Source organism: Eschrichtius robustus, chromosome 2 (assembly GCF_028021215.1).
Source record: "Eschrichtius robustus isolate mEscRob2 chromosome 2, mEscRob2.pri, whole genome shotgun sequence".
NCBI classification, from domain to species: Eukaryota; Metazoa; Chordata; class Mammalia; order Artiodactyla; family Eschrichtiidae; genus Eschrichtius; species Eschrichtius robustus.
Window position 1 is genome coordinate 63260208 of NC_090825.1, and position 14390 is coordinate 63274597.

The following is a 14390-nucleotide window of genomic DNA, read 5'->3' on the forward strand; positions in this document are numbered from 1 at the left end:
TCTTAGCATGTTGTTGTTATTCTTTTTTTTTTTTTTTTGGCCGCACCATGGGGCATGCGGGATCTTAGTTCCCCGACCAGGGATTGAACCCAGGCTCTCGCAGTGAAAGCACCGAGTCCTAACAACTGGACTGCCAGGGAATTCCCAAGTCTTATTGTTTTAACAAGTATCAGAATAATTTTTTCTTTAAGAGTTCACACAGGCAGGATTTGGATCACACTGTATATATGGTTTTCTAAATTACTTTTCATTTAACAACACACTGAAACACTTTCAATGAAATATTTTTTCAACAACACTATTTTTTTAACTACTCATCATTTCTAAGATGCCACAAGTAAAGTGTGGCCTCAAGGTCAAGATAAAGCCTCTTATTATGACCTCAGAGATTTAAGGAAGTGCGTCTCAAATCCTCCTGGCTAGTGTGTCTCCTAATCTCAGCTAGATAAAAGGGCTTCTGTAAGAATAAGGGTATTGTCACACAGCACTCTGACCTGTAGCCCAAAGTAGAGGGGAGTGTTTCTGGAAAATATTGGTGGGGATGGTTTTATCTAACGTAGTGAATCCCAGTAAGAGTCACACAATGTTTTTAAGAGAATTGAACTAACAAAAGCACCACCAGCTTGTACCAATAGGGACAGGGACAGAGACGGTTCAAACTGAAGCCACTGGGCTCCCAACCACTTACGGGCAGGAAGCAGGCTGAGCAAACTATTCAGCTACAAATCAGGCCTTTTTTTAAGGAAAAAGAAGGATGACCCAGAAGGTGGAGCTAAGAACTAAGTCAGGTCCTGTTGTGGATGATACTTCCAGGGGTGGTTCCTTGGATGTCGTTCTGTGGGTGCAGAGACTGGAAAAGACAAGTTTTTTAATTAATTAATTAATTTATTTATTGGCCGCGTTGGGTCTTCATTGCTGCGCACGGGCTTTCTCTAGTTGAGGCGAGCAGGGGCTGCTCTTTGTTGTGGTGCGTGGGCTTCTCATTGCAGTGGCTTCTCTTGTTACGGAGCACGGGCTCTAGGTGCTCAGGCTTCAGTAGTTGTGGCACACGGGCTCAGTAGTTGTGGCTCACGGGCTCTAGAGCACAGGCTCAGTAGTTGTGGTGCACGGGCTTAGTTGCTCCACGGCACGTGGGATCTTCCTGGCCAAGGGATCGAACCTGTGTCCCCTGCATTGGCAGGTGGATTCTTAACCACCGCGCCACCAGGGAAGTCCCAAAAGACAAGTTATTTGCCTCCCATGATCTTAAGGGCAATGTGAACAGGGACAGGATAACTACAATAGACAATCCCTTTCAAAAGGTGGGGATGAGTGTATGTAAAAACCAGTAAAATCTGAACAAGGTTTGTAATTTAGTTGACAGTTAATACTGCCAAGTGCTGGTAGGTCAAGTAAGATGAGGACAATGGATTCAGCAACATGAAGGTTACCAATGACTTTGAAAAGCACTTTCTGAAAAACGTGTGTGTCAAAGCTTTACTGCGGCAGGTTCAATTCAAGAGTGAATAGGAGAAACGATAGAAGCATAGTTTTTGGATCTTCCTGAGTTCCTACACAAAAACAGTGCGAGAGGATAACACAACCAAAAACCCCATGGACAACATTTACAACAAAAAGTGGTGAACCTCAAAGCACAAAAGCCGGAAGACCTGAGCAATGTCAGCATTTATGTGGGAAGAAGTGGTGGAGGGTGGGGAATGGCAAATTCACAGAGGTAGAAATAGGATGGTGGGTGGTGGCTGCCAGGGGCTGGCGGGAGGGGAACGGAGAGTTGCTGTTCGATGGGTAGAGAGTTAGACCTTTGCCAGAGGAAAAGGATCCTGGAGATTGGCCGCACGACAATGTAGATGTATGCCAACTCAAGGTTGGCCCCTGCCACCGGCCTCTACAAGGATTAAATCACAAGCTGCTGGGACCGCTGACCTTCAACACCCCCTGAAAGGAGTTCAGGGTGGAGATCAGGAATGAGGCACTCTGTGCTCTGGGAAAAACTGGCAGAACAGGCCTTCAGATAGTTAGATATTTGCAGAAGAAGATTTTGAGTCCAATTCTTGCACCTCCTCATATCTAGAAAAGCACTAAAATCTTTCATGGTGATGTCTGCTCCTAATATACTGACCTTCCCCGCTACCTCTTCGGAACAGTTCCTCAGAGCTATCTGAAATGCTGTCTCTTGGGCTATAGTCCCCATTTTGCTCCAAATAAAACATAACTCACAACTCTCACGTTGTGCTTTTTTTTTTTTTTCAGTCGACATGTATTTAACACTGCTGACTGCACACTAAACAACAGTTAAGATGGTAAATTTTATATTATGTGACACATACTGTTAAAAAAAATCAGGATACTAACCTCACATACAAATGAGGATTAGAAGTATCAAGATTAAATCCCATACAAAGATATTTTAATAAAAACAAAAGTATCATTCAATACTGCTAAAGAAATTTTAAAAGGCCTATGTAAATGAAAGATACAATCATACGTCAGAAGACTTAATGTTGTTATCATGTCAACTCTTCCTAAATTGATCTAATGACTCAATGCCATCCCAATCGAGGGAACTGGCAAGTTAATTCTAAACTTCAGAGGGAAACGCAAAAGACCTAGAATAGCCAAATCTTGAAAAAGAAGAACCATGTTGGAGAACTCACACTACCTTGTTTAAAGACTTACTCTAATTCTCATGTTTAAGACAGATGTCGTTATCATAAAAATAAGAAAAAGGAAGCAGGCTGCAGGGGCTTTCAGAGAGAAAGAAGGCAAAAAGCTTGCGTTTTCCTGTTTGTATTTTCATTCTCTAGAACTAGAACAGACTCTATGAAGCTTATGAGAGAGCAAATTAACACCTGAAGACATCTTTGGAAAACAGTACCTGCAAGACTTTAATTACAAATGTATTCAACAGAAGGGAGAAAAAACAACAGTTTTCAATTTTATTAAAGTTAACAAGTTTTGAGTTTTCTACCTAGGAAAAGACTGGTCAACTTCGGCTGCTTCATAGAAAAATTAGCATCCAAAAGAACAAACATAAATCCATAGTTGCCTTTGTGACTTAAAGGAAAAAAAATAACTATTTTAAAAGTTACCAAAACTCCAACCATATCTGAGAGCATTATAAATTTCAAACAGTAGATTTACCACACATATTACATTTTCAAATTCTAACATAGCAAAACATAACCACATAATTTGGCTACATCTAATTATTTCCGAAAAGTTAAAAAAAAAAGTAACAAAGTTATGACTATAAAACTTTTGTAGTTTTTTTTTTTGCAAAGTAAAAAAACCTTAAATCTTTAATAAAGGAAAACAAAACAATCCTTAAATTTCTTATAAATAGCTCTCAAGACATATATTACCCATCTGCTACAAGCTTTCTTTACCTGACAGAATTTCCCAGGATCCTTCACCACAAAGGATTACCTTAAAGAATTCTTCTAAAAAAAAAAAAAAAAAGAATTCTTCCAACATTTTACTCACATAAATATGATTAAACACCTGTAGAAGTGGATGTGGACAAATGCATTCTTAATCCACCCTTCCCCAAGTAAGTTTTTGCTGAAAGGATTTTGCTTTTAAAAAAAGAACACCTCTTTGGTAAAAGACAAATATTTCCTCCTTTCAAAATGAACGCCTCTGCAAATGATTTACTGAGGAAGCGGCGGGCGGTGGGGGGTGGGGGTGGGGGGTGGGGAAAGAGTGAGAGGTCTTTAGAATGGCTAGTATCAATTCAAAAGATCTGTGTCTTGCGAAGCAGCTCCAACATTAGAGAACGCATTTCTGCCTAAAATGCAAAACTGGATTAAAATGTCTTGAGGCTTTACAAACATATTAAAGATGGCAGGAAACACAGTTAAGAACGAGGCCAAAGGGATTTAGTAAATTAAGGAGAATACCCTCTAGAGAATGCCATGAATCCAGGGGCATTGGCACTGTACCTGATTAAGGAGGGCCCAGCGTGCTCTCTGGACACGTGGGGTCTTGGCCCAAGGTCACAACCTTCTTAGTTATAACTAAAACCGCCTTTCAACTTCCAAGAGGGGGTAGGACAGGAATACATACCAAGATGAGATGCTCTTTAGAAAGGCAGTCAAAGGAGAAAAAGGCCTAGGCAGCTTAAATGCACACAGGCTCTGGAATTCCCTTTTGCAGGGTAACAGGAAGCACCAATGGTAGTAAACTTCTGGCCAAAATTAAATAAGCACATAATCTTAAAAAGGCAGAAGGTGACAATTTTGGGGGGATTAGCACTGCAGAGGTCATCCATAATGAAGGCACCGCTGAGCAACTGGAAATAAACAATGGGGTGTGGGAGCCCCTCTGTTGGCCATTCTGATGGGCACCAGAACCCCAAATCCCCAGTAACCCCACCCTCCATCAGTCCACACGCACATGGCCCATCTACTCTACAAAGGAGCTCCAAAGACCTCTGCAACAATTCTTTCAAGCCATTTCCCAAGAAACTGTGAGAACAAAAACAAAACCAACTAACCAGTATTAAAAAATTCAACCCAGTAAGGACAAAGTAGGGTTTCCAAAAACCTTTGACAAAAAAAGTCTCCGGTCTTCAGTGAGGTGACACATCTAGACATACACTGCAACACTCCAGAAGAATCCCTTCCCCTACTTAAGTGTCTGTGCTCGTGAAAATGAGAGGGGAAAAAATTTCCACATCGGATGATCAGCACAGAGGAAGCACACACAGTTTTAAAATATCTTCGGCTTTCATCACTAAAGGAGTCTGACCAGCAGCTTCTGGGAATGCACTGTTTAAATCATGTATAAAAAGTTGTAGGAAGCAGAAGTCTATTATTTTAAAAAGATTATCAGTGAATTTATCAAATGGACATCATCCTTAAGAGCAACTCGGAGCAACTGGCACAATGTTTCCAGTTTCTTAAAACACAACAGCACAAAAATGCAGGTTTTTTAAACCCATGAATGTTGACTTATCACCTGAGTATTGTTTATTACAATTAATAATCATTAAAGTCAACTTATTTATATGCCCTCTGTCCTCACAGAACACCTACATCTCTTGATCATTCAGATAAACTTGCTTAAATTTTCAGTTGAGAATAAAAATCAGTGACTGTAACTCTCCTTCTTGTGTCAGACCAACCTTCAGAAAGGAACATTATTAGGCACCAACCAAGTCTTAAGCAGCTGGAAAATGGGGGTTGGCTGTAGGAGAATTTGGGCGGCTAAGGAAGGAAACTCCGAGGGCCTGGCCACTGGCAACGTCCTTTCCTCTGTGTCTCCCTGAGCTTCCTTCTGCACAGGAAGGGCCCAACGAAGGCCCACTAAGGAACACAGGGCCTGGTCAGCTTGACCTTGACCTGCCAGAAGGGCCAGTTCTAAAGTCACACGGCTGGATGCCAGACCCCACTAGACCCCAGCAGGGAGAAGACACAACGAAACCTGTCACTGATGGCACCCCGGCTTACCCAGAGCCCGTGTCACTGCACCAGCCGCTGCGGTGGCCTCTGCCAGGACGCTGCGACACACACAACCCCACTCCCTCCACCTGTCCGGCCCACAGAGCTCACGCTCCCACTGGCTTAACCTCGGGCTACACATGGCGGCCATTCACTTTGTGCCTACAGAAGATCTCTGGACCACCGAGCCCAAAGAGCTCCTGGTCTGAAAAAAACTTGATAAAGTTTACAAAACAAGGCTCTCACTCACACACACAGTGAGCGAACCTCCAACACTGTAAGTTCCTGGAGGAATTCATCCATTGTTTGACCCCCGCCCCCCAATTTTCTTGAAAGGAGGGCAAAGCAGTGAGTGGAAATGAAGAACTGGACTAATTTCCCAGGTCAGCATTTGGCACACTGGAGGCCAGCTTAGGTGGGACCCAATGCATACAGCAGGGCACAGAAAGTACAGGCCAAATCTCTTCATCCTCAGACCCTCTCTGCCCGGGTGCTGAGAGGATTCTTTCCATCCTGCATGAAATACTAAGAGGAGGGCGCCCACCGTCCTCCATCAGGGTCTCTGATGGACTTTCCACTGCGTAAACTCTCCCCTGGCTGACAGCATCAGCACTGAAAATGGACGTCTTCTTGGGCAGCTGCCTAGAGTCAAAGCTTTCTTCAGTATCACCTAAAAAGTATGTATTTTGGAAATTTCTGCGGCTTTTGCTTATGGCTTAGTTAAATACCTCCCCACCCACCTTTTCTTCTAAGTACATTTGGTCACTTCTACAACTTGTGTAACTGGAGGCCTTACCTGGTCAGCCCTGTTTGAGGTGTTGCCTGTGATCCCCACCTCAGCAAATCCACCCCCAAAATCATAATGGACATTAACGGTGTGGTCACATTACAGAGCTGGAAAACAAAAGTCCTTTTGCTTTTACAATTTCAAAGGCCTCAAGTGGAAGAGAAACTGGCTGACTTTAGTAATGGAAAGAGGGGTGCAGCAGGCTTCAGTCAAGAAGCAACTTCCCAGGTAAGGTCCTAAAGTATCATGACTATCAATCCACAAACAAGAAAGAACCATAGCAAAGAAAACAACACAAATATTGTTCTCTAATCATGTGAATAACACCACGAGTAAGAGTCATATTATTGCAGTAACTCAGATCAGGTAGTGATAATCTGGTGGGGGATCACATGGGTGGTGATGGCAAATTGTGCTTTTTCACATTATAACAAAGATGTTGAACCCAGAAAGGATGAGGGGAGCTCTGGGAAGGGCAAGGACAGAGGGAAGTCTGTGATTCCCAGCATCACAACTTCAAAGGGGAACGTTTGGGGGCTGGGAGGAAACAGCACAAGGGTGGAGTTAAAAGCAGATGCTTCCTCTTGTAGCCAATAAATCCCAGGGAACCACGAGCAGGGGTCCCGCAGGCCAAGGTGTGGGAGAGGGGTCTGCGTTCTGTCAGGAGCTCAGGGCTCCAGATTCTGTCATGTCTTTCTATTTCAAGGATAGGAATAATAGGCCACACAAGGTAAGCTTTTCTCCCTGTGATAAAATGTCATGCCCCAAACTCTGTTTTGGTAAAAACATGCAGAAGGAAAATACTAGCCTAACTACTATCCCAGTTTTTAGGGGTAAGACACATACAAAATATATCACTCAGGATCAACTCGGGTGAAATTTTCAATTCTGGGGGGACAAACTGGTAGCTTCTTTTCGAATTTCAGAATTAAAAAAGCTAAGCAGGTGATTTTTTTTTCCCCCCTGTAAGTTTTTTTTAGACCCACTCAAGCCAGCCAGGGGAATGTCAGCTTGTCACAAAGTACCAGTCACTGCTCAGACTCCTGGTACATTTGTTCAAAGGACGTCACTGCCAGCCTGCAGAACCAAGGAGATCGCTCACATCCTCACACGGAGAAGTGCGGAGAGGGTCGACAGAGGGGAGCGACCAGCGTACCCAGGTATAACAGCACACATATCCAGCAGGAAGCCATCTTGACCCAGAAGATGGACCAGCTCCCGCTGAAGAAGGTTTCAATGTTGGCACTTTCATAGCTGCGGAAACAAGAGACCCAGTTGTGATCAGGGCAGGGAGAGAACAGGTGGTGAGAAGGTCTCTTCCACCAAGTCTGTCTCTCCCTGCTTCCACCACCTCCAGCCTTTCTTTTTTCCCTAGCAACTCAATTCAGGTATAATTCACACTGACTTAAAGTACACGATTTTTGTTACATTCATAGACTTGTGTAACCATCACCACAATCAATCTTAGAACATTCTCACCCCCCCGGAAAGAAACCCTGCACCCTTCAGCTGCCCTCTCATTTCCCTCCTCCTCCCAGCCCCTGCCACGCATTTATCCACTTTCTGTCTGTATGGCTTTGCCTATTCTGGACATGTCACCATGCATGGAATCATGTGGCCTCTTGTGACTGGCTTTTTTTACTCAGCATACTGTTTTCAGGGTGTATCTACGTTGTAGTATCTAACAGTACTTTATTCCTTTCTGTTGCTGAGGAATATTCCATTGTGTGGATATAGCACCTTTTGTTTATCCATTTGTCAGCTGATGGACATTTGGTTGTTTCCACTTTTCGGCTATTATGAATGATGCTATTATGAACATTCGTGTACAAGTTTTTACGTGGACATACGTGGTTTTTTTTTCTCTTGGTTATATAATTAGGAGTGGAATTGCTGCATCATATAATAACCCTGTGTTCAACATTTTTGAGGAACTATTTTCCAAAGTGGCTGCACCATTTTACCTACCAGGAGTGAGAGGGGGTTCCAGTTTCTCCACATCCTTGACATGTTATTTTCTGCCTCCATCCTTTCTTAAACTTCCGAAGCCAAAATTTTCCAGGAATTCTCCAGGTATCACTGGGAAGCATTAGAGGCTCTAACACCCGCTTCTCCCTCAGGATGTTGGGGAAGAATCTCCTCAGGGAAGCCTTCCCCATCACTCTATTTGAAACCGCTGCCCCCAGCATCCCCGACCCCACTGGTACTCCTCCTTCCTCTTCTTCACTTTTCTCCCCAGTAGTCAGCACTGTCTGACACGCTGTATTTGCTGTGGATCACCGTCCATCTCCCCTGTTAGAATACAGTCCCTGCCACCCACAGCAGTGTGGCATGAAGGAGCCACTCACATGTTTGTTGTACAGTGAGTCTTAATGTCTATCCGAAGTTATTCTAATGTCTATCTTAGGTATATCCTCAGGCACAACAAATTATGATGCAACAGAAACTTTGGATCGGGCAAAGAAATCTCCAAAAGGAATCAAAAAGAATCTCCATGTAGTGACAGGGAAAGTCGGGCCCATCATGTATTGTCCATCACGTAAGTTAAAAAACAACCCTCAAAGGGGAAAATATGTGTAATCACATTTATGTTTTAAAAATTATATAGGCTTATAAATGCACAGAAAAGGAACGAAAGGATACATACCATATAGTTAGCAGTGGTTATGGGGTGGGGGTGGGGGGTCCATTGTTACTTTTCACACTTCCACCTTAATTTTTTTTTTTTTTTTTGGCCGTGCCATGCTGGCTAACCCGCGCCCCCTGCTGTGGAAGCCGGGAGTCTTAACTACTGGACCACCAGGGAAGTCCATATGTTAGTTTTTTTTAACAAGATGTTTCAAACTTTTGTAATGAAAGTGTAAAAAAAAAAAAAAAAAAAAAGACAAAGTACAAAGTAGAAAAAAAAGAGTATCTTCTCTTTCTTAAAGGCACAGTTCCATGTTCTTCCTCCTTACTATTACTATGCTCTCAAGACTGCCCACGTGCCATTAACCTCCCATTTTCTTAAAGCTGCAGTAAGTATCACCAATTGCCAGGCTTAGAAGCACTCCAACAGAGGGACTTCCCTGGTGGTCCAGTGGTTAAGACTCCATGCTCCCAATGCAGGGGGCCTGGGTTTGATCCCTGGTCAGGGAACAAGATCCCACATGCCGCAACTGAAAGATCCCGCAACTGAGACCTGGCGCAGCCAAATGAATAAATAAATATTTTTTTAAAAAGCATGCTGACAGACTGTCAGGAACACAGACTGTTTCTGTGAAGATGAGTACAGCAGCACTTGGAGAAGAAGTTAGTTGACTCCAAGAGATCTGATCTTCGGGCCATAAAAAATAGGACGTTTTTAAAAGACTTTTTTTTTAACAACTTCTAAAACATCTAAGACAATGGGGCCACTCACTTGAACCAGTTGGTGACGGTCATCATCACATAGAGGGAAGCCAAGAAGAATACGAAGTGGAAATAGGCATAGCTGTAGACAGTGCTTCTCTTCTCATCATAAATGACCCTCGGGCCCTCTTTCACATTCTGCTGCTCTTCTGTGTCTGTGAACCACAAAGCGAGCACAAGCCCAGTGAGTGAACACACTTATGTTTACCATTTTCGCAAAGCCACACTCGCTAATTTCCATCCCAGGGGCTGTTGAGTAGAAAAGCTGTCAAAAATCATTTGTACCCTCAGGCAATTTCATCTATGCCATAAGCCCCAAACACCCACCTCACCCCAGAACCTTCTAAAACAGGATGAGTTACCTAATGTCGGTCACTTTATTTTAACAGAAGAGAGCCCTTAAACACACAAAACATATTATAAGCTCAGAAGAAAATGAGAGAGCAGAGCAAGAGTTGTCAAGCCCCTGGGATGCTCTAATTCAAGAAGAAAAGTAAGCTGAACGAAAGAAATTTTCCAAATTATCATTCCTTTAAAAAATGCACCTCCTGCTCCTTGAAATCTCACTGGGTAATGTAACTTATATAAATATGACCCAAAATATAGACTGTTCTTCGCCTGCCAGAATATCAACACAAACAAATCCCAGCAACCCTTTGGGAAGAATGTGTAAAGTGTTAACACATAAGAAAAAACCAGCTCTGGAATAAAAATTTCCTCTTACCACTCAAGTTATTTGCGTCTGAATCCCAAATGCTTACAGACTAGAGCTACAGGTCTGCAGGGCCACACGGAGCACAGAAGGAAAGCTGTCTACTTACCCTCTCCACCGGAGCCGAAGCAAAAACAACACCGGGCTACCTGCGAGGGCAAAACCAACAAAGTCAGGCAGCTTGCTTTCTGCTTTTCTATCTCCACATTGGTTAAGAACTAAAGGCCACCTATGTGCCAAACCTTCTCCATCTGAACTATATCCCAAGCCCTGAACTGCACGCTTCATTCCTTCGAAATGTTCTGACTACCTGTTTGTTCTTCCAAGACGCTCTGGGGGCTACTGACAGGAAATAAGGACATGGAGGTGAGCCACGCAGATCCCCTTCCAAGGTGCTCCCTTAGTGCTTGCTCAGCTACTGCGAGGCTCTAGAAGGCAGCTCCAGGCTTTGCCCCAGCTGTGGGTTGCCCCACCCTCGAGGGAGCCTGTCCTGGGCAACCCATACAGAATGCCCGCTCACGGCAGGGCTGTAAAGGCGCAGCCACTGACCCCTGGGGGACAGCTCTGATGGGTCGGGTATCTGCTCCGAGTGCCCGGGGGGTGAGCAGTGGCTCTGTCCAGCCTGCAGTGCCCTTCGACTTCACCCTCTGCCCCATGCTGCCCCCTCCCGTCCTTCCACATGTTTTGATCCCTAATAAACATCCTGCACATCAGGCTCTGCCTCGGTGGCTGCTTCTGGAAAACTCAACCTGGAACACAAAGTGAATGAGACAAGGTCGCCACACTCATGGAGCTCACTCCTGGTGCTTTGCTCTACTTGCTACTTGATGACATCCTCTTCAGCACCTGGGGCTGGGATCATTATCCTGTTTACACGTGAGGAAACTGGGGTCAGGCAGGCTGAATAACTGGCCTGAAGTCACAAAACTAGGTTAGTGACAGAGCTGGGAGAGGAACGCAGTGAACCCCAATAGGCAGCATGTGGTATCTAGGAGATCGTGGGGCTGACAGACTCAGAAAGGGTAAAACTAAGGGATCTGGGGCCAGGAGGCCTACCCACATTTCCTATTAAAATCAGGCTCTGAGCTGGCTGCCTCATGGGGGCAGGGGTGCTGGGGACAGCAATGGATGGGATGCTTTCCTTTAACAGTCCTTGGTTCCTTCCAAATGTCATGCCATGTTTCTGACCTACTCAAAACAATAAACAATTTTTAAAAAAAATCAGGTTACGAAAAATTACTACATGATTCCAGAAGTACGCTGGTAAACAGAATAAGAAATGCTACACATGCCAAGACAGTCTGGGAAGTGCTGGGTCCTCAGCACCTTCTGGCTAACAGTTTCACGACGAAGAACAGAGAGCCAGGGTCAAGGACATGGGAGCTTGAGCCTTCGTCCCATTTATACATCTCAAAGCCAAGCCCTTTTTCCTTCGTGCATCAAGGAAACTTGTCATAGAGGGATTGGCCTTGACAGAATCTTGGATCAAGTGATACAGTCTAAGATTCACTAATTCATTCAATGGGGCCAAGACATGGTATGCTTAAGCTTTTGAAGCTTAAGTTACAACAAGAAATGAGTAACTCTCTCTTTCAAAGGTATATCCGTGAAATGTGAGGCAAGGAGTTAGCAAACCAACTTCCATCCTGTGTGCTCTCCAGTTCAGAGGGAAATGCTGGGGCTCTTTCCTTGGAATGAGAAGAAAAACATCCTCTCTTAAATCTAATTCGGAGACTTGCTGTTCTTTGCACTTTAACTCTGTACACAATGGGGATATTGAAGCCAGAGCGGTCCAACCTCAGCAGGGGGTGACCCAGTCAGTGGTGTGAATGACCACTTGCCTTCTAGAGGCCATTCTCTTCTGGGAGAATAGGCAGTAACCCATTCAAACTCAGCACAGCTTTCTCCTTCTTCAAGTGACAGAAAGAGCTGTTGAATGATACTGGCAGACTGACAACCCCTCATAATGGTCCACTATCTCCAGATCTGGTGCAGGGAGGACCATCCCCAGAGACCCACTGCAGAACAAAGTGCCCATATCTGGACAGACACCAGGGCCCTTCCTCCACGCAGCCAGGGCTCGGACGCCAGGCAGGATCAGCAACAGGGCCCGTGGAGAGCAGCTGAATCTCCGGCAGTGGTGGTTAGAACACAGCACAGACTCCGGAACCAGAGGGCACGGTTTACATGCTGGCAGATCAAAAGTTTCAAGGACTTAACTTTTCTGTTTTTCCCCCTTCTGTGAAATGGAGATAAAACCCTCCTTGGGTTTCTCTGAGGATTAAATGAAGTCACAGATGTAGCACTTAGAACACAGCTAGTCTTAGCCATCATCGGAACCTCCTGTTCGTTCCATTCTTGGGGTCAGGGCTGAGTCTCTTCCTGGCTGCCTCCATCTGATTAGACCTTTTGTGACCTTGGTGGATGTTCCACTGAGGGCCCCAGAAAAAAGACTTTTGCACAAGAAAGAAAATGACATTCTGCTGACCGACAGGCACCCGCCGACCAGCCTGGTTCTTCGGACGCCGACCGTTCACCATTCTTCGCCCCATGAGATGCCCATCTGCTGGAGCTGCTGCAGTTAACAAGCTCACGTACAGACAGTGCCCAGCAGGGCGGCACAGAGCACAGGCGTGTCCCTCCCCTGCTCCTTCCCGCAGCTACCGTATGACCTCATGGCCATGCCGTGTACGGAGAGCGCAGACAGGTAAAGACGAGGGGAATGGGCGAGAAGTTAAGACAACCCGCACACATTCTGTTACAACAGAGGAAACGAGCAAAGAGCAGCCCAATGAGCTACCCAGGCCTCTGCTGGGAGTGGGGCGGCCGAATGCCACACCAGAGGCCAAATTTGTTGGAGGAAAATCAAGGATTTATTTTAATCCTGTAGTATATTCAGGACATTTCTTTTCCTGTACGAAAATTGTATTCCTTCCTGAGGAGAAAAATGGGATCATGGAATGCAGACCACTAAAGATGCAAATAAACACAGAAAAAGCCTTCTGAAAAATGGGCCTTCTGAGATGAAGCAGGGCAAGAAAAGGAAATGAACTTACTTCCAGTTCAGGAGCTGCGTACCGCCCCTGCAGAGCATCGGAACTTGATCTGGTTGTCGACGTCAAACTAAGAGATAAACAAAAAGGTCAGCAAAGCCTATTAACGTGTTACATCACATAGAAGGAGGGCAGAGCCCCCTGGCCGAGGCGCCAGTGAGAGGCTCACTCTAACCTACAGTTCTGCTTAAATAAAAGTTGTCCATTTTAACATCCCACTTTATTCCAAAATTGCCTGACCTGTTCGATGGCTGATGTTTTTTTCCCATGTTGCATGAGATCATTTTATGCAAAGAGAAGTTTATAGGTTAAAAAAAATAAAAGTCATTTTTTGGTCCTATTATCCCGGTTTTCACTATTGGTTTCTGCTTCTCCTCCCTCAAATGCCAAAATAATTTTCAGATTTCACTTTTATCTTTCCCCTCCCTTTGACTAGTCTCACTTAGAAGGGATCAAAAGCAATGAAAAGAAGCCAGAAATGGCAACAAAATGCACAGGCATGAAAAGCAAAGGTCATCACTATTTTCTGTGATAATCAGCCTGTGGCAGAACAAGGTTTTCTGTTTGGAAATTCAGCACGGAGTAGTTATCAGTGTGATTTAAAAAAATTCTTCCTGCCACTCTCCCCATGCCTAGAGAGGTAAAATGTTATAAAATCTGGCTTACAGGGGTAAAAAAAGAAAAAAAAGGTACTTATTTTTCCTGGGGGGGAAAAAAGGACCATTTTAAGCAAATAGAAAAATATTCAATATATATGAATAATCTTTACAGATTGATTTAGCAAATATTTACCGAAGGTGTGCCATGTGCCAGGCCCTGTTCTAAGCACTGGGCACTCAGTGAAACACACGACAATCCCTGCCCTCCTGCAGCAAATGCACTAGCCTGGGGGCGGTGGGGCTAGTGGAGAGGCAGGAATCAGCAGACTCATTTCAACCAAATAAACTGCAAGAGGCAACACTGCCTTCTCTGCTCATACTCTTCCTCTTTCCCAAGGAGAGAAGAGA

The 14390-nt window shown here is 44.5% G+C and overlaps 1 protein-coding gene across 4 annotated transcripts in view; it reads right to left on the reverse strand.

Annotated features, from left to right (window-relative positions):
* Window positions 1–2922: 2922 nt before the first annotated feature.
* SERINC5 (serine incorporator 5) overlaps window positions 2923–14390 on the reverse strand; it is a 189095-nt gene continuing 177627 nt past the window's right edge. For all 4 annotated transcript variants that reach the window (XM_068535578.1, XM_068535577.1, XM_068535580.1 and 1 more), the window contains 4 exons: window positions 13387–13453; window positions 10440–10479; window positions 9629–9773; window positions 2923–7482 (listed from right to left, as the gene is read on the reverse strand). In XM_068535578.1, the coding sequence (XP_068391679.1) occupies window positions 7335–7482; window positions 9629–9773; window positions 10440–10479; window positions 13387–13453 (400 nt within the window). In that variant the 3' untranslated portion in view covers window positions 2923–7334. The remainder of the gene's footprint in view (window positions 7483–9628; window positions 9774–10439; window positions 10480–13386; window positions 13454–14390) is intronic.